General features: G+C 41.7%; 1 protein-coding gene across 1 annotated transcript in view; it reads left to right on the top strand.

The window, feature by feature from the left end:
• Window positions 1–18611, top strand: part of RYBP (RING1 and YY1 binding protein) — a 42346-nt gene extending 23735 nt beyond the window's left edge. Inside the window, exons 3-5 of the mRNA XM_063348244.1 lie at window positions 13475–13651; window positions 13766–13864; window positions 18008–18611. Of these exons, the coding sequence (XP_063204314.1) occupies window positions 13475–13651; window positions 13766–13864; window positions 18008–18260 (529 nt within the window). The 3' untranslated portion in view covers window positions 18261–18611. The remainder of the gene's footprint in view (window positions 1–13474; window positions 13652–13765; window positions 13865–18007) is intronic.
• Window positions 18612–24104: the final 5493 nt, after the last annotated feature.

The raw sequence follows: 24104 nt of genomic DNA on the forward strand, positions 1-24104 counted from the left end.
TCAAATCCAGAATCTTTAGGCGCAGATTTTGAGTCATTGCAAGATAACAATGAAGTGAGGACGATGTTTTGTACGGGAAAGCCCAGTGTTGACTCTCCAGCCTTCGGTTAAAGGATTGTACTGAATGCGGTTGCTCTTACCTTGTATGTTTGCCTCTTGGAAAGCAAACGGTGGCAAACACCCAGGCACTCACTTCTGTGTCTCTTTCTCCACCAGTGCTGGGAAGTGTAGTAGCTGGAAGCTTTGGGAGCCGTCGGCCGTTGCTATGAGGACGCCGTTGGGTCCCGCTTCGTCCGGAGACTCTCCAGATGACACAGTGCATTAGGCTGACAGAGCCACACGTGTTGCGGGCCAGGCAGGCTGCCAAGCGCTCAGCCAGCGGGGAGAAAAGGCATTAGGAATCCCAATAATCCGCACATCAGTCTCCGTGTGCTCCGCTTGGTCAGTGGAGACCGAGCGAGCAAGCTGTGGAGAGATTGTGGGTATTAAGTGGGATGGGTAATGAAAGGCTGTGCTGGCGCTGATGTGAGACTCTTTAAATGGAAAATGACTTTAAATGATGGTGCCAGGGCGGTTGGAGTGATTTGCAGCTGGCACAGGTTCACGGTGTAACTGGTAGTTTTCAGTGAGACTAACTACTTCTTTAGAATGGAGCACCAGAATTGCTTTGAAGAATTAAAACAAAAAAAAAAGAACTTTGAACTGCCTTTGCTTGCTTTCCCTTCTTGGGGCTTGTACCAGAACGATGGCAATTCATGATTTTGTTTGCGCGCACGTGTGTGTGTCTGCCTGTATACAGATAAACACAAGTCATGTGAGTGTATGCAAAACTGCAAATTAGTAGTCATCAGGGTGATAGCAGTGGTAGTATAGTCAACAATACAATAAAGTGAACGCTTTAAGTTCAAGATTACCTTATCTGAGAACTTTCTTTAAAAGTGATAGTTCTCTCTGGACAAGCAGTTACTGTTATCTGCTGATCAGAAGTTGTCTTGCAGAGGACTCCGAAATGTTGCTGTTGTTTTAATTAACTATTCCTAGCTTTTTGTTCTGTAGGATAGTGCTCTCTGCTTGTTTTGTTTATAAAGGTAGTTGAGTTTCCCTGTTCTACGATGTGCTAGGCATGCATGGGAAACTCGCGCTGGTACCCCAAGTAGGGAACTAACAGTTTACTCAGTAGGTTTCTCCTAAGGCTTTCTAGTTAGGGGGAGGAAGAGCTTTGAATTGAGTATTGTAATATTGTTTCCTGGCAAATTTTGAAACCATCTGGGTCAGTTCCTCACGCCCAGGAGTAATAATTCTGAAAGCAAAAGTTTCTGTGCTCTGGGGCGGTTTTGTTCCCACGATGCTGGAGCAGCAGCTATGGATGGCAGCCCAGCGCCCGACTTCTCCTCTGGCTTCCCTGGGCAGCACTGCACGCACACGCGGGATTGCTGCGCATTGTGCCACCTGCGTGGAGCCGGACATGTCACCTATACATCTGTGTTTGCTTATCAGATTATGTTCAGAGGACACAATGGGGAAAAAAATGCTCCTCTGAGCACATGGTGGCCTTTTGAAATTGCATGTCTGCCTGCCTCATCATCCTTCAGAGCGGCTTTTATTTTTTTGTCGTGTTTAGAAAAGCAAACTGATTTACTGAACAGTAAGGTTTCCTCTTAAACCATTGACAGTGACCGTTTCACCACAGATTGTGCTGGGACAGAGGTAGGAAGGAGTAGGTAGGGTACCGCTTACCAGAACCAGTGTGTGCCAGCTCCCTGTGCCGCTGCTGTGTTGGCTTCCCGCTGCTGTGTTGGCTTCCCAGGCAGCAGCGGAGCAGCGTCCTGATGGGTCTCAAATGGCAGAGCTGCTGCAGGCTGGAGCTTTGTCGCAAAGCTACATTCCTGGTTGTTCAAGGACTCTTGAAACGTTGCTTTCATATGAAAGGAAATCCTAGCATTGATGATTCTTTTAATAAAAAGGAGGGTTTGCTTGCTGGAAAAACTCAGCGTCTCTCATTTAGATGAAGTCTGCAGTGTCTGATGTAGCTGAATTAAAATTACTCCCTTGCTCAATTGGCTTTTTTCTTTTTCTTTTTTTTTTTTTTTATGGCATCCTGAGAGATTTAGGGCCTATTGAGACTATTCAGCATCTGCTGTAGAAATGGTAGTTTCTCATTTTGCTTCTGTGTGAACTTAGCCTATCTGGTAAACGATAGAGAAGCCTTTTTTCCCTAAGTGTACAGTGTTCCAGTGTCATGCAAGCACACAGCGAAATTTTACTCTGATAAACCAGCCCATCCCTTCATTGCCAGGGGACTCTGCAAAGGAGTTACTCGGTAGAAATTTCTTAGTTGTTTCTAAGCAAAGCTATCCTCCCTCGCTATCCACAGGTTAGCTATTGGGGTTATCTGCATTTCTCAAAGAGTATGTGTTATGCAAATTTAAGCATTATGCTTAAGTGGCTGGAAACCTTGTTATGTAGTTCATAGGCTGTTTCAATCCTGTCCGTGCTGATTTTAGGACAGATTCTCGATCTCTGCATCAGACCCAATTTTAAAACTTGGACTTGTACATTTCGAAATTTCAGTCTCCCAATTTATAGAAATTCATCTTGTTTCAAAGTTTTAAAATTTACCTTCTGTTTGCTAATAAAAGTTCTGGATGTTGGAAATGTGTTGTCAAAACACAAATTCTGGACCGATGATTTTGGTGTGCAGCTTCAGAACCTTAAAATCTCATTCAACTCTAGCTGTACAACAGGTGGTGTTTTAGACCTATTATTTAAATGTTGATTTATTGCTGATATAGATTAAACCATATTAAATTTTCTCTTAAAAAAATAATTGACAGGTTTCTTCAGGAATGGTACTATATATGGGCTGCCATGTTATTAGGCATTGTATGTCAATATGTATTCAAATTTGGAGATGCTTGAGTGTGTTGAAAGAGAGAATGGTCTTATAACTCATCTTCCTGTAAGAGAAAAAGTACATGTTTTCCTTTGTGCTTACCCAATAGCATGCTTTTAGAGAAAGGTGCTTTTGGAAATGTATTTTACGTTTTGGATCTAGTACAAACTTTTGAGGAGGGGATCAACTTCAGAATTTAACTGACATCTCTTTTTTTCTGTAGGGAGCTCATTTTCTCAGCATCTTTCCTTTTTCTTGCGCGTTTTCCAAGATTGGTCTCTGTCCCGGTATGAATTTGAAGCGTGAAACCTGAGTATCCCAAAACCTGGAGGCAGATGCTCCGGATGGGACATGTCAGGCTGGATTAAAGGACGGTGTATACATAATGATTTCTGTTAGTACTGAAATGGAAACACACACACACACACACACACACACACACACACACCTTAGCAGCAGTGGTAAAGCACTCTTATAACATCAAGTCTGGTATTCCTAGTTTTCAGCTTTAGTTAGATTTGCTAAAACTATTATTTTCCTTAGATTTTCATAATTTTAATTTATGATAACAATAACCATGAGCAGTTGCTTTGGGGAATCTACATATTAAATTTTCATCAGACTCATACCTTCATGCTGCCAACTCCACCTTGTTACTCAACAGGAAGTTTTGAGCCTGTTCACTTTCCTCAGGATTATACATAGCTTAATAAACAGTCAAATAGGAAGACATATTTAAGTAATTGGTTTTGTTGTAAATCTTGAGTATTTTATTATACACATCTTGGTTGCTGCTGGCTTTATGAACTGTTTTCAAATTTTTGCTAGTGAGAGCAGCTTATTTTTGACAAGCAAGTAAAACCCCTTAGTTTTATCATCATTCTGGTGTAGTAGGCAAGTAAATTTTGTGCTGAGATCAGCGAATTTTTCATAGCAATTTTGTAAGTCCTTGTAAATCACAGAACACTTGATATTTTGCAGTAAGGTATGTCTGTAGGTGAAAACATCAGAAGCAGCTGCATAACAAATTTTACCGTTTTGGCGTAAAACCTGCTGAAGGGCCTATTTGAATTTTCAGTGATGGATTAACCTGAAGTGCCGAGCGTATCAGCGAATGGGTCAATAGCCTGATGAGGGTGGTTGCAATAAGTTTCTAGAATTGAAGCTTGTGCAGCATTTGCAACATATGACTGAAATTATTGGTGCCCAAAGAAATTTGCGTATCTAAGACAAATGATTTTGTAATCTCAAGGCCATCTTTTCAAGTTTGGGCTTGGTGTGATCTTTACATTTATGGTTGCATCTCATTTCGTAAACACTTGGTTGTGGATTTTGTATATATTAGCACAATTTTTCTGCTGCTGTAGAACTTCTTCCCTACAAATGCAATAGGAGGCAATGCTTTTTTTTTTTTTCCTCTGAATGCGTAGCTGTGGACCTGTCTCCTACTGGTTGTAAGCAAATACTTAGGCAGAAAGCAAGACGGAGAGTTGTAAAATTGTAGTTCTACTGGAATTTAGGGTGATGTTGCAATCGGGAATTGATGCTATTTTAATCTGTTACATATTACAAATTTATTTTTAAGAGCAAAGGTGTATTGTGCTCTTTTTTCTTAATTACTGATTTTTTTTTTTGATGGGGCATTAAAAATTCTTAGTAGAAAATTATTTTTTATGTAAAATAGTGGATCAAGTAAGCATCTGAAAAACTGTAGTTCTGGCTATGTACTTTTATCTTAGATCTTATATAGTTATGAATCAGAAGTTGCCTTACAATATTTGTAAGCGTAATGAAGTTGTGCTCATTTGGACAGTTCTGCTTCCCCATCAAACAAGACAAGATGTGCTTAAAAGGTGGTAAATTTGGTGTTTTGCTAACTCTTTACTCATTTTATATTTATTTAGAAGTGTGTTGAACTCCTTATTTAAGGAAACACGCAGAAAAAAGTAATTCAGACTTTTTTCCATTCTAGTCCTTAAAGGATATTCCTATTGGAAGTAGTTGAAGCAGATGAATGCAGGTGCATCTAAAACAGTGTATGTAGCTCTTCAGCGCTGCCTTGCTATTGTGTATAAATATATATATATATATATATATATGCACTCCATGAGTGCCCGTGGCCAGTGAGCTGTGCGTGGGGGCTGCAGCCCCAGCTTGTAACTCCAGGGACAGAGCCGGGAGCAGTCCCATCATCGGAGCGGGTCTCTGCCAGGGACTGGGACTAAGCAGAGAAGGCAACTGCAGGGTGAGCATCTGTTGGACAGCCTTGGGGCTTTTGCTGGCGCTCATTAGCTGCTGCCGATTAGATATGAAATTATCTCCTGTTGCAGCTCAGATAGGTGCTGCGGATGAGGGGATGGGTGAGGCTGCCAGCGCCTCCTGGGCTTCCAGGCAGGTTCTTTCTCTAAAAGGAGAAGCAGAGCAGTAGTTCTTCCAAAACTTCAGCGTGATTTTTGGTTTTTTTACGCTATTAGTGGTTAAGTAAACCTTAAGCTCTCTTCCAATAACTGACACTCAGTGTTGTTATTCACCATCACCGCTATTTTCCCTCCATGCTCTGGTATCAAAGAAGGCTGAAGAACGACTTGTGTTTAACTCTTCTTTTGCCATCTCAGTGATTTCAAATTAAATAGCTGCAAAAAGGGAGAGTTGTTTGTCTTGAGAAGTGCTGTTTTGCAGGAGACCTTGTACAGATGACTCTTTGTTCTCCAGAGTGTACAGGAGCTTTTGTTTGCTACTGTCTTACGCTACTTGGTATCATGAACCCTCCACAGAGGCGTATCAGAATAAACCTGTAGTCCAAAACATGTGCAGCCACACAACGTTAGACAACGTGCCCCATCCCTGGAGGTGTTCAAGGCCAGGCTGGACGGGGCTTTGAGCAACCTGGTCTAGTGGGAGGTGTCCCTGCCCAGGGCAGGGGGGTTGGAACTAGATGATCTTTAAAGTCTCTCCCAACTCTAACCGTTCTATGATTCTATGATTATTTTTTTTTTCTTAATTATTTTCCCTTTGGGGCCGGGGGAGAGCTTTTCTGCAAGTTCTGTATACTTGCAAAAATGCAGACAGTGTTGCTTCTCCACTGAAAATCTTCCAACAAATTCCCAAATCACCCCCTTCTCTGGCTTCGGGCTCTTTTCTTGCTGGAAGCCCACCAGCTCCTAAGTCTGGCCATGCAAGGAGCACCATATAGGATGTTTTTTATTTAATTTGATGGGGTACTAATGGTCACAGTTTGCTTTCACGTTTGGATTTGTGGTAATGCCTATGTGACCAATTACAAGAAATGTTATTTGCAGGTTTCAGTCTTGTACTGTATTAGAATGGGTGTTTTGAGAACTTGCGTGATTACTTGCAGCTTCGGCATGGCAAAAATTCTGTTCAAACTCCTTCTAAAAAGATCTTACAGCCCTGACTTTAGCTTATTTTGTAATGGGATTATATGAAATAATGTATATTAATAAAGAACTGTAAAAGTATTGAAAACGCTATTACACTATGCTATTCAGCAGTCATACTGAAATAGTTTCATAGATCAGTTCTGGAACTTGCTTAGTGCTGGATTTGCGATTGTTAGCATATTGTCACTAAAAAAATCAGAAATGTGAGCTGCAGAATCTGTACAGTGGCAACTCTTGGAATAAAACTCTTTGATTTATATGCTTTGATTTGTGAATACGCACAAATAATTAAAAATAAGCAATGCTGAGGCTTCTGTAACAAGTAAGAATTGAGTATTCTTTTTACAGGCATCGTTCAGAGCCTCAGCTCCCCTATAGTGGCACAGAGGCACTGACTAGTAATGCCTGTCCTGTTGTGTAAAGGGAGGTGGCAGCTTGCATTTCTCTTAAAAACTTTCCCATTCTTGATTTGATTAAAAAAGAAAAGGGGGGGGAAAAGTTGAAGAAAAGCAGGATTTGACTCTAAAAGGCAGGGGAGCTGGTAGCTTTGTGAGATCACTAAACATTAAGTACTGCAAATAATTTTGAACTTTTTCAAGTTTAAAAACATAAGTACTGTGGAAGGGTATTCAAACTGTGAGAAATGTCCTGAAGTCTAAAAACTTCTGGTAGACAAACATGAAGTTTAAAATACTCTTCTTCTGAAATCTGAACAGCTCAAGGTTTGTTGTCGTGGCCAGGAACAGTTATTGCAAAGCTGAGGCTCCTTTATCTCTGCGGTGCCTGTTCTTGGCTCTTCCAAGGAGATGGGAGACAGCGGGCTTGGAATGGTCAAGGAGGACATTGAACAGTTTGTTGGAGGCTTTCTGGAGGTGGCTGTATACTTTTAAATGTAGTTTATTTTGTGGTGAACAATTTTTTTTGGTTTGTGTGAAGCTGTTATTTTCTTCCATGTTTTTTTCCTCAAATGTTCAGGCCTAACACTCGGAATCTTTCAAACACGTAGCTGTGTCCTTCTGCATAAGGTTAGAGCAAATGCTGTTTTCTTCAGCTAGAAGATAACCCTGTCTTGCTGGCGATGCTGTGAAAAAACAACACCTGCAGCCCAGAAGTGGACGCTCCTTAGATTAACTTCTTTATTTTTAAACATCTATCTTCTAAATGAAAACACAGCATTAGCACATCAGTGTTTAAGGAAAACCCTGTTCTTTCAACAAAATATTGCTCAATCTATTTCTTGCTGTTTGTCCTTCTAGTTGTCTTTAACAGATTTTATTGTTGCCTTGTGGTTTTGTATTACAGGGAGAACTTCTTCATTAAATGTACACAGCTTCCATACTGCTTTGCAGTTGTACACTATGGACACTTTGTCCATTTGTCCTTTTTCTTGTTGCTAAAAAGGACTGTGTGGTCATCATAAATGAGCTGGAAAATGTGCATGCGAGAATGAGTGCTTACCCTATCATTATGTCATTTATAGCTTAATTTCTCCAACACTTTGATTCTTCTGGATGTCAGATTCTTTCAAGGTGATGTTCTTTTTTTTTTTTTTAATGTATTCATGGGTTAGTTTCTAACAGTATCACTCAGAAGTACGCTTATTGTACTATTACTCCGGTACTAACTGTTTTATAAACACTCATGTAAATACTTTTAGTCTTGTTTTCTTGTTTTTCTTTGAGCAAAGATACATTCATGTGTGACTAGGATTATTAAAATAATCACGTACTTCACACTGCACAGCATATGAAACACGTTTTCTCAAGGAAACGGCGAGCCGCAGAGGTCTGCCAGTATCACCTCTCGCATCAAAGCCAGAACAGCATGAAATTATCCAAATCCTCAGTACTTCACGTTACATGAGGCTTTTGGCTCTGAAATCCCACTTGATGCCACTTTCATTCTTCTGATAACATAGTTGGAGGAAAGTAAGAGCAATCGTAATTAGATCCATGTTTCTGGGGATTGCTGGAGTTCCTCAAGGTCTGTGTGTGTTGTTGTGGGTATGGAGCCTCTGCTCCGCAGTGTCGGCAGGAGGCGGGAGGCGCGCTTTTTCTCAAGGTAGCGGGGCCAAAGAAATCCCAAACAGATACAGAAATTAGGGTCACATGAAAAAATATGGTGCAACTTATCCTTCTTTGTCCCCATTGAGGTCCGGGTCCGAGTAACTACCATGTGTGGGTGTGCGGTGTGATTTGTGCTGCTCTACTCCTCAGCCTGGTTGCAGGGGTTAGGAGCAGAGCAGCACAATTCCTGGGCATCAGTGCTCTGGATTTGGTCCCAAGACAGGCTTTACAGGGAATCTTTGAGGTACGGAAGAAAATGCAGGTGCTGAAAGCACTGCAGGGTACTTGCCAGAACCTTTAAAGTACGTATTTTTTCTGTTTTCAAGGGCACAGTAACGTAGGCAGTGAGCCCTGTTTGCAGTCGTAACACTTCTGTGCAGGTCTGCTGTTAAATGACACACACAGATACTCTTTACTACCTTTTACAGTGGTCGATAGTAAAGACCTAGGTGCTAAACACTCGGAATAGACAAATATATTTCAGCTTTCTTATGTATCCGTGACTGTGAATTGTTGTGCAAATATCTGCTCCTGTGATTGAAACTACGCTGTAACTAATGAGAAACAATTTATTTGACCGAACATAACTTTGAAAGTACAGTTTAATTTAGTTTAATTGCTCTTAGTTTTAGAGGAGGAGAAGACAATCCCCTTTATGTTGAAAAAAGAAAAAGGATAACGTTCATTATTTGTTGCATCAGTGTTAGATCTTGATGGTTGAGTCTTTACCTAGACTGTTGCTTAAATTAGGGGAAAATTGTACAAGCAGAGCATAACTTTATCTAAATGTTTAGGTAGAAGGAAATGTACCAATTTCAGATGCTTGCCTTGAAAATTGGTTCCTAGAGTGTTCATCTGTTGGCATTATCTGCTGATATGTGTTAATTGAACCATACTGGCTTCTCTGAAAGCACTTGCCTGATACTGGGTGCAGAGTAGATGTAAGTAATGATTGCCACCAAGGTGTAATAGCACAGTTTGATTTGTGGGGACAGAGATGGAGGGGGATCAAGCAAGAGTCTCTTGTAGCAGACATTGGGCACCGCAGGTGTTAGAGGGGACCCAGCACGGACCAGGAAACAGTCATGGAAAACACGCGTCTTCTTCCTCTTGTCGGGAAGAGATGGTGGCCTGCGAGAAGCAGCAGAACACCCTGGCTCAGCATTTGGTGTCTGCATAGGAATTCAAGAACCAGGTGTAATGCGAAGTATTGAATCTCTTCAAATAAGTTTTCGGAAGTTGGGACTTGTTTACTGTAGTTTGTCTGTAATGTTGATAATGTAAACCTTGTAGTAAATGACAATATAGTTGTTCTTTGAGTGTGAGTGCTGGTTAGGCAGCTTGGGAGAGGCTGAGTTGAGGTTTGATTTTTGTGACTTAGGTGTAGTCTTTGTTTATATGAATGGTTTAATGTTACAGAAAGTAAGCTGATGAGTGGATTTCAGGGTAAAAAATGATTAATACTTGTTTCTGAGTCATCTTATTCTTACCAAAAAATTTAGGAGTGGCTTCAACTTTCTGTTCAGATTATTGTGTTCAAGTGATAACTTTTTTTAATATAATAGTGGTGTATTTGGCTTGAAGCATTCTATTTGGAGATTGCCTCCCCCCCAACCCCTGCCAAATCATTAAAAAAAAAAAAGGCCAGCTGGGACAAAATTAGGGGCAGGGAGTCTCAGACACGTTGCAGGGTTCAAAAACAGAAAAAGAAAAAAGGAATCTTGCTGTTCTGATGACTGAATTCTGCAGTAGAAGCCAGAGCGTATTAAATTGTTGTAGCCCAAGTGGGAATGAGGCTTCTTTTTCTCCACTGATATTTTTTTTTTTCCTTCCTTCTTCAAATTCTGAAAGGGAAGATGACTAGTATCCACTGCAAAGAATTATTGAATTTGCATTTTTCCTTATTTCTAGAAGGCAATGTGAGCTTACCTGCTGCCACAGCTGGAGAAGAACTTGCTGCACTCACGTGGAGGGTGGCTGCTTTGGCAAACAGTGTGACTGGGAGATGGCACACATGGCTGTGGAGGCAGCAGCCGTGTCCAGAGGGATGGTCTGTGTGAGGGGTGCTGGGCTAGATCAGTGGTAGCCCTTGAAGTGTGTTTTTGGTAGGCAGGGAAACTTGGAGCAAGTTTGGAATATTGCAGCTACTTTACTTGCTTGTGGTTACTATGGTTATAGTTTGCTGTGGTTAAAAACGCGCTGCTCTACTTGCTTTGCTTGGCTTTTTTTCTAAAGGGCTTGTAACCAGTGTATCCTGGCTGTACTGGCAGTGTGGGCCTTATTTGAAGGATTTTATTACTCCTATTATTATTACTATTAGTATGCCAGTTGCTTAGCTTTACCTGCTTTTTAGCCTTCCGAAGCATGCTGCTAGTGTGACTGAAATGGCCAGATTAGGAATTGGGAAGCTATTGGGTTATTTGCGTTAGTTTAAAAAAAACCACCATCTGAATATCTTCTAGTACTACAGCAGATGCTGAAACATGCTCGGTGTTGACCAAAGTCTTGGCAGCTTTCTGCTCCCTTCCTTGGTGCAGCAGGAGAAGCCCCGCTGGCAGGTCCCCTGCATGTGCGCTGCTGCCTGCTCTCTTTGCATTCAGTTTGGGGTTTGCCCTTTCCAGGGAGCCATCCTGGCCTGTAGAAGGAATATGCAAATACGGATTTTGGAGAAGTTGTGCTAGTTATGTCAGTGGCTGGCCAAAAAAAATGATAAAACTTAATAAACGTAGTGTGCTGTCACAGGCACAGAGAAGGAGCAGGAGAGCAGAGGGCGAAATGTCTCCGCAGGAGCACTTTAAGGCTGGTTGTCTGTGCATTCCAGCCTTCCCTAGGGAAATGCAATGTGGCTTATTTATGTTTAGTTGAAGTTTCCATTTTAAAATTTCTATCTTCGTTCAAGCAGTGCAGCACTCCTGCAACAGGAACGGCAGCTCGGTAGCTGTGGAGGTTGGACATAAGGCTTGGAAATACCATCGCCAGCAGACACATCGGTTGTGTGCAGTAGGAAAACGGTGAAGGTGCTCTCAGATTCTTGAATGGGGATTTCCCATGAATGGCTCAAGTTTCTGACTTAGCTGGTTGTGCAAGCAGCAAATAACTGTAAGTCTAGGCAGAAGTGGCAGCTTCAAGCAGTGAGGTTAATTATGTATAATCCTGTAGGGAGATGGTATCTGCCCTCTCTTTGAAGATTTCTTGACACTTTATCTCTTTCCCCCCCCCCCCTTTTTTTTTTTTTTTTGAGTAGGCGGTTAGCAGGCTGCTTGACACAAGCTAATGTTGTCAGCTTTTAGTGTGGTTGCATCAATCTGAAAAATGTTTTCCGTGTAACCAAAACGCTTTTTCTTACGTGTTTATTCTCAGTCATACAGACAGAAATTGCTGTATATGGGATTTTTAAATGTGAGGATGCTTAATATCTTCACTGTTCTGTGAAACAGGTAACTGCTTGATCTGATCTGCAAAACGTTTCAGCATCATCGTTGTGATAGCTGAAGACCAGATCATCTTTGTTCACTCAGAAATGTACACAGATTGTGGCATGAGATGAGTTATGGTTTCTGTGTTGGGTGAAAAATCCAACTGCCGGGGTGTTGAGGCGGGTCAGGGGCCTGATTACAACCTGTTGCATAGACTTTATAATAAGCCATGGTAGTGAAATGAAATATTTGGGTATATCTGCCTTCAGTAAGAGCATCTTGGTATCATTAAACAGAAAACCAGTGCCAAGAGATACTTATTAGATACTTGGATTTTCCTGTGCCAGGGAGTAGAATTTCTCTGGGTGTTCTGTTATCTGTATGTATCATCTCTAAATGCAGATGTTGCATGTGAGTACTTAGTGTTTTGTATGTTTCTTTTTAAAAAAGACATGAAACCACTAAGTAGCTTCTTCAGAAAGTCTTTCTAGATGCTTGTAGTAAAAACTGGCTGCAGGTACAGAGCTTTGCAGCAGAAACCCTAGGATTCCTGTGTTTCAGTTGTAGCCTTAATGATACTTGTGTACTACTTTGACAATCTGTTGTGGTCTAATCTAGGCAGAAAATTTGAATTGTATTTATGACCAATATAACGGCTATGGACAAGCATGAGCAACTGTTGCAATTAGTATTCAGCTCATAATGGAACACTAATAGAGTTGATAACCTGGTTTTCTTCCCCCCTAAGCTGTGTGGACGTAGGGAGCGTAGATCTTTCTGGCATGTTGAAGAGGCTGAATCAATCATGAATAGTCAGAGTATAAACTGCTTTTTGATATGTCAGGCCAGGAGGGAGACGTTTTGAATTGTTAAGCTGCGAGGAGATGAGAGTTTGGATGAGGAATGCAGAAGAGGAACGTACGGATTTCTGTGAGACTATCTGAGGATCGGTAACCAAGGTATAGGTTACATATGAAGCTATTTTTTTGTACAAATCGCTATTTGAAATGGAGGTAGTCTTTGAAAGACACTGCGCTTGTGTATTTGGTCTGAGCGCCATTGAGGACTGCAGACAATTGTGTGAAGATGATGTGTCGGAGGCTGGCACAGCCGATGCCCGTGGAAGCCTGAATGCCTGCTTGTCTTCTGCGCTCCTGCCAGAGAGCTCCGGCCCAGGCACAAAGTCATCTCAGTTACCTTCCCTTGTTCTTTGTTACTTGTGTGAGGTTTGCTGCTTCAGGGAACCAGAATCTCGTTTGAAAAATTAAATTGAAAGGTATGAAGGAGACCGATGTTTATCAGGAAACTTATTTTTATCACTCTCTCTGTTCTTTCTCTTAAAGTGTAGCCACAGTGTGTGGCTGGCAGCTGCTTGAAAGCTGCTTTTTCACTATTGTCCCCCCCAAAATTGGCTGTGATCTCATGATATGGATGGAAGAAAGGGAGCATTATACTTAAGGATGCTAGATGAGGCTATAAACTGATAAAACAGCGGTTTGGAGTATTTCTTAATTTTAAAATTTCTGTCTTGTTTGGTAGCAGCAGTAGTACTTCACATTAAATAAGGACATCCATTTGGTTCTTTTTAAGTGGAGTAGTATTCTCTGGTTGCTGAAATAAATCTTTATATGGCTTTTGATGAAGTAATTTTTACTGGGTAAAATTGACTGTAGATCTTTCTTTTCATTGTCGTTATAGAAAACCTAGAATAAACTCTCAGTTGGTGGCACAACAAGTTGCCCAGCAATATGCAACCCCACCACCGCCTAAGAAGGAGAAGAAGGAGAAAGTGGAAAAACAAGACAAAGAAAAACCTGACAAAGAGAAGGAAATTAGTCCAAGTGTTACAAAGAAGAACACTAACAAGAAGACTAAGTAAGTTTGAAGGATGCACTATTGAATGTGGAGTGATTTCAGTAGCACTGTGCATTGATTAATTGTGTGGTTAATCTAACATCGTACTCTCCCTCTTCCCTCCGATTCTTACAGACCAAAGTCAGATATTGTGAAAGATCCTCCTAGCGAAGCGAACAGTATACAGTCTGGGAATACTACAACAAAGACCAGCGACTCAAATCACACTTCAAGGTAACTTTATACTAAAGTTAAACTCTTGGTATCTGCAAACTGTGTTAAATAGCAGACACTGTTCTTTTGATGGGTCTGCCAGCATTAGTATGGCAAGATCAGCAGTGGCCAGGAGCCTTCTCCATGTCCAAGCACTCACACATTCTGCTGGTGAGGACAGGTTCAGGCATTGGAAATATTTGTTCTGTTGTCCACTCGGTTTTCATTTCTCTGCTACAACAATCATATTGTCAAAGTGGACAGCAATGCTTTTGCTTATAAAACACAACGGGGGAAAAACATTAACCAGCAATCATAGTGGTTTTTACCAAATTCTTATCATCACTCCATAGCAGTAACAAAGGTTACCTTTTTACTTCCTTATCCATAATTCAGTCACTGTAACTGTCAAGATAATTTTCGAAGTTTACAGGAAATAAGACTGAATGAACAGATTTGCTGGAATCTTGGTGTCAACAAAAAGCATGAATGGTTGGTTTCATATTTGTCTAAGTTTGAAATGAGTAGCTGTCTGTGGAGAGTGGTTTATTCCTAGTCTTGCCTATACTGATACTCCATGCTTGTTCTCTCTAAGCGGTGTCTTATGCTTTATTTCTTAAATCAAAAATTCAGCATCAAAGAACAGGTTTTATATTATTGAACTTAACTACAAGAGGCAGAACTCATCTGGGCGCTTTGTCTATGTGGGCTATATAGGAATTGCATCCCTTTTCAAAATGTGCTGTAATAAGTATTTTATAGTGAAGCCACGTGAGCTGAAGCAATTAGCTGCAAACAGTTGTAAAGCACGTGGGAAATAGTGCTGTTAGTGTTAAAGTTCGCAAGACGTGACTGCAGAAAACTTGTCTTGAAAGTTTTTAAATAATAGCATGAAAATGTTTGATAAGAGTGAATATCCTTTACACAGTAACTCACTTAAATGTAGTGAGGGCAGTGTGAGATTTGCTGTGATAGAATACTGAGCTGTTTGCAGAGACCGCTGTTAACTCTTCCTCAGCCCTCAAAGATCAAATTGTCCATTTCTGATTTGATTAGAGGAATATAGCTTTATTGCAACGATTTTGTTTTTGTCCTGTTCTTTTTAAAATGGTACTTATTTTGAGAGTGAGGATGCAGGAGACTTGATGCACTTGACTAATGACATAATATTAAATTGATAGATTACATCAAATAATCGTTTTTACTCCTTGAAGGAGTCACTCTGTCTACTGCCGAGTCTTTTAGTCCATGTTTTGTGGCAAGCTTTTGTCATTCCTAATTAATCCTTAATCGTACCAGGTCTAGCTGGATATCTATAAAAGATACATCATCTCCTTCAGTTCTTAAACTGTCTTTTTAAGTGTTGTGTTTAGTGGAACTTTTCTTTCCATTCACTGCACTCAGGAGTGCTGTCAAGAGTCTCTTATAGATCTGAGTTTTACAGAGTCACAAGTTATCTGTTCAGGTTTTTTTCAGGCCCGGGTTTCTTAACTGTTTTTTGTAAATTGTCTTTTAAGGATCTCTGAATTTTTAAGGAATGCTCTTTGTACTTCTTGTGTGCTTCGTCAGAAACAGGCATGGTATCTCAGTTTACTCCATGCCTTGCTGTGCACTTTGTGGTTGATTGTTTTGAAACATATTTCTTACTTGGCCATAAACATTTGTAGCTATAAAGACAAAACATCAGGTTGTTTAATTTTGCAAAATAATGTGAACGGGCTGATCCCTTTGCCTTTTGTAGAAAGCAAAAATTGTATGCGTGTGCTGAAGAGATTGTCTGGAGGTTTCCATCTGGGCTTGATCAGCTCTTTGCAGAGGGGAGACCCCTAAAACCTCCTGCAGAAATGGTTGGAGGGCTTGGTTCTAAAACTGGCATTGAGAATGAGCGGGACTGTAGAGAAATCCTGCACCTCAGCCCTGCTACCCCCCCAGTCCTTCCGTGTTACTTTGTCACGCCATTTAAAAGATGCATGGGGCAGCTTCATTCAAGTGCTTGGTGCATGGATTAGCTCAAAAGCTGCTGTTAGTGTGAGTTTTTTGTGGGCAGAACTTAATGCAGATTAGGCCGTATGAACTCTTCTTTTAATTTTTCTTTCCTATTTTTCTAATTATGACTATCAGTGCTGGCTTTTGACAAGCAATATCAAGAGTGTGTGTTCAACCCTGTAGAAAGGTGGAGGCAGTAAGGTCTGTTCCGGTATCTGGGCCAGCATTTTTTGGCTGTTTCTGAGTACAACAGAAAACAAATGACCCAGGCAAATTACAGGAAGAACTGGGTTTCCTAGAGGAACTTGGGCCTTAGGGAGGAAAATACGTACGCGTACTACGCTTCCGGGAATGCTTGCTGCTGTGTTTGCTGGCGATGCCTTGTGGGCAGCCTTTATCTGCTGAGACGTTATCTGAAAGCGGACGGAAACCCCAAAACTTGCTGAGCTAGCTGGCCTTTCTTCTTACCCACAAACAAGGTGATGTCATTTAATCTAGCGTGTGGTTACGTGTTGAATTTGCCAACTCCTGCAAGCACATACGTACAACGCATAGACGTGGGTGCGTGTCTCACTGCTGCGGGAATTCACTAAGTGCAGCTGCGGGTTTGAAAAGGCCGGGCACTAAATGAAGGGGCTCTTTCAAGTCAGAGGTTTTACTGACGGTAAAACCCAGCACAGCAATATTTTAATTGTATTTTCTATCTGTTAGAAATGCTTTTCCTGTGTTACTTGTTAAAAATTGAAACAGCCTCCTAGGTTAGATATGATACTAAAAATACTATTTTTGGTGCAGTAAGTTCATTTTTGGCAAGGAAGTTTGCAGAAATACGTTTGTTCTATTTTTGAAGCTGTACATAATACTTTTTTCTATTCTGTCTAGTTCTGGAATACCACTTGGATAACTACTACTTAAGGACTTTCCCCTTGTTAATTTACCGCTGCAAGCCATTGACATGCATGACAAATACAAAGTTGGCTTAATTTCCTCTTTTTTTTTTTTTTTTTTTGTTTTGACCACACTAGTTTAGTGTGCTGCAGAGGAGGAGGAAAAGCAGATTGGTTTAAAAGCTGGAGCTTGATCCCAAAGTAAACTAACCTTCCCTCCATCGCTTGGAATAGGGCAGTTCTCAGCAAGCTACTTTTCACTGATGTATAAAGAATCTCCTTTTTAATTTCCCTGTTGGGAGTATTCAGCTGCTTAAGCCTGACCCTTAATTAGGAGCAAAAGCTGTAAATTGCAGCAGTCGGTGCAGCTGACTTGGAATTTGCTGGTAGCTGGAGGAGTGTCCAAGATTTGTTGTATCACAGCTTTGGACCAGCCCCTGAAATGTGCATGAATGTCAGCTTCCTAGAGTCTAGACCCTTATTAGCTACATTACTAATTGAAAGATAGCACAGCATGCAAATTACTGAGATAATCCTGAGCTATAAATACCAGCATGTTCTTTTCTGGTGGTTTTGAATTTTTTTTTCCTTATTTTTTTTTTCCCTTCCCCTAACCAGAAGCATTAGCTGAAAGAAATATCGTTGTACATTCTGGATTTTATTTACAATAGCCTCGGTTCCAGAGGGAACATTTTGAGTGATTTTATACATAGGCTGATTGGGCATCTGATTTGTATAAGCTCAAAGCAGTTGAAAGAGAAGCCAAGTTGTCCCAGTGCCTGTGTTGTTTGCAGCTGCAGAGTTCCAATATGGGAATGAAAGAGCTGTGGTCAAATGCTTTCATGTGGTTTTGTATTGCAGAGTCACAGCCTTGTCTCATAACATCAGGGCACATGATGAGATGGTGAATTTAGATAAGAGAACTCTTTCATCTGCCCCTTGGGGAGGAGATCCTTCGGTCTGTCTGGCTCCTGTCCGCCTGGCTCTGCTGTCATGTCCTCCTTTCTGGTGGAGTTGCATTAGGGATAAGTCTACAGCAGAGCACCCTTTGCAGAGCTCTGTGAGACAGGTCTCTCCTCGCAGCCTGGGCTGTCGTGGGGAGCAGAAGGTCAGACCTTCCTCCTCCGCTGTGCAGCGCTTACTGCTGCCTAGGTTCTCCTCCCAGGTACTGCCATCTGCGCAGGCATGAGCAGAGGACAAGTCACACTGAGTTTGTTGAATGCTTTATCTAATAAACTTCCTTTCTCGTTTATTTTTATCCTTTTTATAAATGTTTTCTCATTTATTTTAGACCCAGACTGAAAAATGTGGACAGAAGTACCGCGCAGCAGCTGGCAGTCACAGTGGGAAATGTCACAGTAATTATCACAGACTTTAAGGAAAAGACTCGCTCCTCTTCCACGTCGTCTTCTACAGTGACCTCCAGTGCAGGATCAGAACAACAGAATCAGAGCAGCTCGGGCTCTGAGAGCACAGACAAGGGCTCGTCCCGTTCCTCCACACCAAAGGGGGACATGTCAGCAGTCAACGACGAATCTTTCTGAAAATTGCACATGGAGTTGTGGAAACTATGAATCAGGGTATGAAATTCAAACACTCCACCTGCCCATGCTGTTCAAATCCTGGAGAGCCTCTTCTGTGCTTGAACACACACTTTTCTTGGACATCGACCTCTTACTGATGCAGCCAGGATAATTTCTGCTTGCCGTGGGCATCTGGCCACCAAGGAATTTCTCACCCTAACGATTACTCTTGACACTTTTATGTATTCCATTGTTTTATATGATTTTCCTAACAATCATTTATAATTGGATGTGCTCCTGAATCTACTTTTTTATAATATCTGCTGTGCACAATTTTCCATGAACATTACAACTTTTTGTTTTGGGGTAGGGAGCGGGTGGGGAGGGAAGGGGGCTTTATTTATTGCATTCACAAACTCCATCCTCTTTCAACATATCCTTTTTAAGTTCAGTTCTTCTTCCAGTTATACTGTGTACTATCAGTTTTGATATAAATTATATATAAATATATATATAAATAAATATATATAAAGGGTTATTTGAAACCAATACATGGAAACGCTGGTGCTTGAAACACTGTGAAGTGAAAAAAAAAATAATAATTGAACAGTTCAAGATCTGGGACAGTCCCCTTTTGTGAAAGTACTGAAACTGAAATGGAACTGGTCTTAGGTGAAAAGTATTCCTGAGGGTTTGAACCTGGATGGGACCCGTTCTCTCTATTGTTCCTTCCCCGTTTGTTCCCTAAGCAGTGGCTAAAACGTACTGGACACACGGTTTTGATTTTTATAGCTTGGGATTTGAAATGAGAAGAGATTGCTCCAGGTAGCTTGTGTTTCCACTGGGGTAACCCAGATTGATTTGCAGGTTCCTGCCCGGCTGGAGCGTAAGTGTTCACGACCAGGCCGGTGTCAGCATGCCACGGATTCGTGTATTTTGGCAACGTGAGCATCGCTGTGTTGTGCATGGCCAATCCCACAGACGTTTGGACTTCTTAGATTTAATGAATTCTGTCCACCTGCATTGGTGATCGAGGTAACTTTAGAACTGGAGTGCTTTGCTTTAGCTGGGAAGAGAGCAGGGAGCTGTAGGGTTGGGAGCGATCGCGGGTTGAGGGAGCAAACTGGTGCTCGTCCCGGCCCCCTTCTGTCTGCCTTGTCCGTGCTGTTGGGGTGGCTCTTCTCCTTGAAGTCCATCCCTATTCCAGGAGCGGTTTCTGAACAGCGTCTCGTCCAGTGATGGCATTGGGCTTGTTAGTGTTTGGATGCTTTTGGGTGTCCTGCTGTGGGGGCACAAGGAGGGCAAAGCTTTCATGCTGGCAAGCAAGCGAGCGACACGCGTGGCTCATGCTCATGACCAGCATCTCCTTCATTCTTGCTCTAAAGCTATTCAGACTGTAATTTCTTTTCCTGGCCTGTTAGTGTTGCTTTACAGTTTACCTTCCATGCATTATCCTGCTAAAACACTAGGCCGAAGAGGTGAAACAAACTTTTTGAAAAGAACAAAAACCAAAACCTCTTTGGCTTTTCATCTTTATTTCGTGGCCCCAGGGTGCTTGGCAGTAATTCCGGGTGCAGAGGCTGTGGCTTCATTTGACATCAAATGCATAACTTTTGGGTGCGATGAAAGAGGGCCACATTTTGACAACTTTGTGCCAGCTTGTTACGTTGTGAATTATTTGCTTAGCAAGAGTAATTTCTCTCTGTGGAGGCAACTTGCTTTAAGATTTCTTTTAAAAATCTGTGTGGTTTTGAGTAGCAGACGTAGGTTCCTTTCACACTGGCGACAGAAGTGTGTGAGTGAGGGATCCGTTACAGCCCCTGCTCGAAGGTGTGTGCGGCGGCAGTGCCTTTGCAGCAGTGGTTTTATTCCTCATAGGTTAACGTGGGCACCCCGACTTAATTCTGCTTATATTCACAGTATAGGCTGTCTTTACCTTTTTAAGCATTTTTAAAGTATTTATTAAAGAACCAAAGGAAACCAGATGCTTCCTATGAGCATCAAGACAATTTATTATACATAGTTTTAAATACTATGAATTTCTCAATCCACATTTTAACATTAGTGGGATATTGCAAAGACATTCCTTTTCCAGTTTTTACTATTCCTTTAAGGGTCTCAGGGAGGGTAAACTGGTCAGCCATATTTATTTATTTTACTGAAATGTATTGGAATAATTTTTTAAGAGAGATTTTTTGAAGATGCCCCTGAACTTGTATATTTTGCACTGCTTTATAAATGATCCATTATCAATTAGGTTTGCGTGCATCTCGGCCGGGATCCAGCGAAGAGTGCGAGCGAGCGGTGAGTCCCCCTGGCTTCAGCGGGGCTAATTCTGGTGCTTCAAGTCAAACCGCGCGCTTGCCTTCCTCGTTGAATCTGGGAATTTGTGCAAAAAAAAAAAAAAAAAAAAAGGCATTGTGTGTACCAGGAAATTGCTTCTTTTCTCAAATGAAAATGGACCTGTAGATCAGTTGAAAAAGCTTTAACGCCATAACCAGCTACTCATGGCTACTGGTAAAGTCAGTAACATCTGTCTCTTCGGGCATGCCTCCTCGATAAGGTAGCTTGCTATAAATAAGTGGGAAAATTTCTTTGGAACAAGTGACCTGTAATTCTGCATTCAGTAGAAATTGCTAGCTAAGCATTGAGCCTCCCCGGCCTCATCTGTAGCTGCCTGTGTTGTGGATTTGAAGGATAGCGTTTGCTTTTACACTTAATTTCTACAGTTAGCATCCCCGTGTCCATTGGGAAGGGGAGGGGGGGGCGATTCCCTCTGTGCTGTGTCCGTGGGTTATCCCGCTGTTGGTGGGGAGCGTGTTTTAAGACAAAAACCAACCAAAACACTAGTCGTAGGGGAAGGACCAGATTCGCGGTGTTCAGTGGCACAGAAAGCAGGTAAGTAAAGCACAGTGTTACGTTTGCAAAGTTTCAACTCTTACACACACACACAGACACCAACCCAGCTTGCCTGACTCGCTCAGTTTGAGGTAGTTCTGCAAAGGAAAAATGACAGCGTTTTACACCACCAGGCTATTTATTTTAATTGGAACACTTTGCTTGTTTCAAATTGGACAGATCGAAAAATTGGCAGCAGCTTCCGTGAGTTTATTTCCACTGAGATGTTTTCACCTGCCTTACCAAGATCATTCTCAGTCTACTTTTTTAAGCTCTACCATAAACTTAAATTATTGAAAATTTATTAATTGCTGACTATATAATAACCTTTGCTTGTATGTAACCGAATGGTTTTAAGAGCCAACATTTAGAGTATGACAATGGAGCTGAACAGTTTTTAATGCGCAAGCAGTTCTGTTCTTGTGTATGACTTGTAACCTTAATTTACTGTGTAAAGATGGTTACATTATTTCCTTAGCTTTGTTTGTTGGAGACAAATATAGAATGCTTGTTTAAGTATGTCAAAACATAATCTTATCTTGTGGATTTTTATGTTAATGTATTATACGAGCTATATTTTTCATTTGCCCAGAAAGACAGCTTGTATAACGCTTTTGAAAGTTTTTCCGCTCTGTAAAGTCTTTAGAGCTGACAGTCCTGTTAGGTTTGTTTTAATCTTCATGCTAAAGTGTCAATGGTGGTTTTGTGAACTGGTCAGAAATTCACAGGTCTTAAATGTTTTCGGGAAATTTATATTGGACACTGCTCTTTGTCTAGCAAATAAAAGATGTTAATATATTCCTGTTACTGGCATGTGCACGACTGTTATTAGAAGCCACTTTATCATTTTCCTGCTTTAAATAGAAATGTCTATTTATGAATTCTGCTTGTAGTTTTTTCACAAATAAAATAGTAAAATTTAATTAAATCTGAAAGCTCTCTTTTTTGGGAGATGCCAGCATTCAGAAAAAGCGGAGAGTCCTGTGCTGGAAGCAGTTTGTCCATCTGTACGTCTTGTCCACGAGCCTTGTCCACCACTTGAGCACCCCACTTCTGCAAACACCAGCTTGGGCACAGAGAAAACTTCAGTCGAGCGAGTTAATGCAGTTTGTGCCTGGGACTGACAACCTACGGGAAGTCTGTGGTGGATGTGTCTGCAGAATTTGGGTTCTGGTACTTGCAAATAATCCTTTTTTCCCTTTTCTGTTGCTGCAGAAATGGCAAGGCTTAGTGCAGAGGATTTTACTGAGAGCCCTTGGGAGTTCCTCCGGCTGTCTTGCGCTAACAAACTCCCACGAGTAAAATTAGTAAAATTTAATTGAGAGCCTAATTGTATTTTTGTAGCGTAAAAATAGCGGTATTTTGCAAGCAATATTTTGGTCCTCTGCCTAGGAAAGAAGGTGATGCGAATTACTCTGCTCTTTCTAGTCCGTATTTTGCCCCCACCCGAGACGGGAGATGTGTGATGTAGCTGTTCAAAAGTGAAGCTGAAATTTGAAAACCAAGCAATAGGTAGAATGCAAAGGGGAAAAAAATCCCCAAATCTTACTCTCAAGCTTTTTCTTAGAAATATGAGGATAGTTTCTAAACTAAAAGCCGTTTGGATATTTTTGTGTATGCTGGGGGGGAAAGTGTATGTTACAACTAGAGGTTGGGTTAAAAAAAACACTGTGCAAACAGATTCTTAAATGCTTTTAACCTCAGTTGGAAACTATTCAAAATCCTTTGTGCCAAGAATAAGAAGAAACAGGAAAGGTAGTGGTTGTTCTACAGAACGAAAACGCACTTTCTTGGCATGCTGAAGGAGTGAGAAGAGAAACGGCCCTTGCCTCGGAGAGCCCGCGGTCCCAGTGCTTGACCTGCGACCAGCCGAAGGAGGAGATAGATGGGCTTCATCTTCACCAGCATCCACCTGCTTCATCTCCATGGGAGGCTTGAAGGAGCCAGCAAACCATTCCCGTGGCAGCGCGGGTACCCGCCGAGCCTGCCCTCTCACTGCTTCACTGGGATTTTGGCTGTCAGGGCTCCTGGAAATCCCTTGCTTTGGAGCCACATGAGCCAAGAGCCACATGCCAGAGCTATGGAATCGGCCCCGCTGTGGGGGAAGGATGGTGAAGGCTTCACCAAGCATCATTGCCAAGGGTGCTTCAAGGTATGCTCCAGACTTGGGTTTTGTGTTGACAGGTTTGTGTTTGTTGCCTGGGGGTGGGTACAGAAGGAGCTGGTGGGCATGGGGAGCTCTAGTTCCTGGCTCCTTAGGGTTTTGTAAACTTTCTGGGCTAACTTCAGTTGTTAGAAGACTTGAAGGTGTTCTAAGGTGTTCTGTTTCTTTTCTCACAAGTAACAAGCGATAGGACAACAGGCTGCACCAGGGGAGGTTTAGGATTGATATTAGGAAAAATTTCTACACCAAAAGGGTTGTCAAGCATTGGAACAGGCTGCCCAGGGAAGTGGTTGAGTCACCATCCCTGGAGGTATTTAAAAGACGGGCAGACGTGGTTTGGTACGGGTTTTGGTGGTGTTATGTTGATGGTTGGACTCGATGTTAACGGTCCCTCCCAACCTAGGCAATTCAATCATTCGATTCTAAAAATCAGCACCTCCTTGTGTAACTGCGAGAGAGAAGAAAAAAGCCTCTCCTTTGCAGGGCTCATATGTCAGCTCATTTTTAAAATGACTTTTATTAAAATCTGAACATACCTCTTTTACACAGCAGTTTGGGGACAATTAGAGCGAGAAGACGCTAACAGCCTATGTGTGGTCTGGCAGGAGCTTTAGGAACCCACGGCAGGGCTGTGCCCCCAGCCATCCGCTGTGTATGTGCGGCAGCATTTTCTCACATCGAAGTCACGATGGGAGTTCCCAGGTGCCAAAGTGAAAAGCTGTCTGCGAAAGACACAGGGGATGTGCTGAATGGCTGTGCTGGTCCAGCGGTATCCCATGGGAATGCCACTGCCCTCCTGAGTC

Source organism: Chroicocephalus ridibundus, chromosome 10, assembly GCF_963924245.1.
Source record: "Chroicocephalus ridibundus chromosome 10, bChrRid1.1, whole genome shotgun sequence".
NCBI classification, from domain to species: Eukaryota; Metazoa; Chordata; class Aves; order Charadriiformes; family Laridae; genus Chroicocephalus; species Chroicocephalus ridibundus.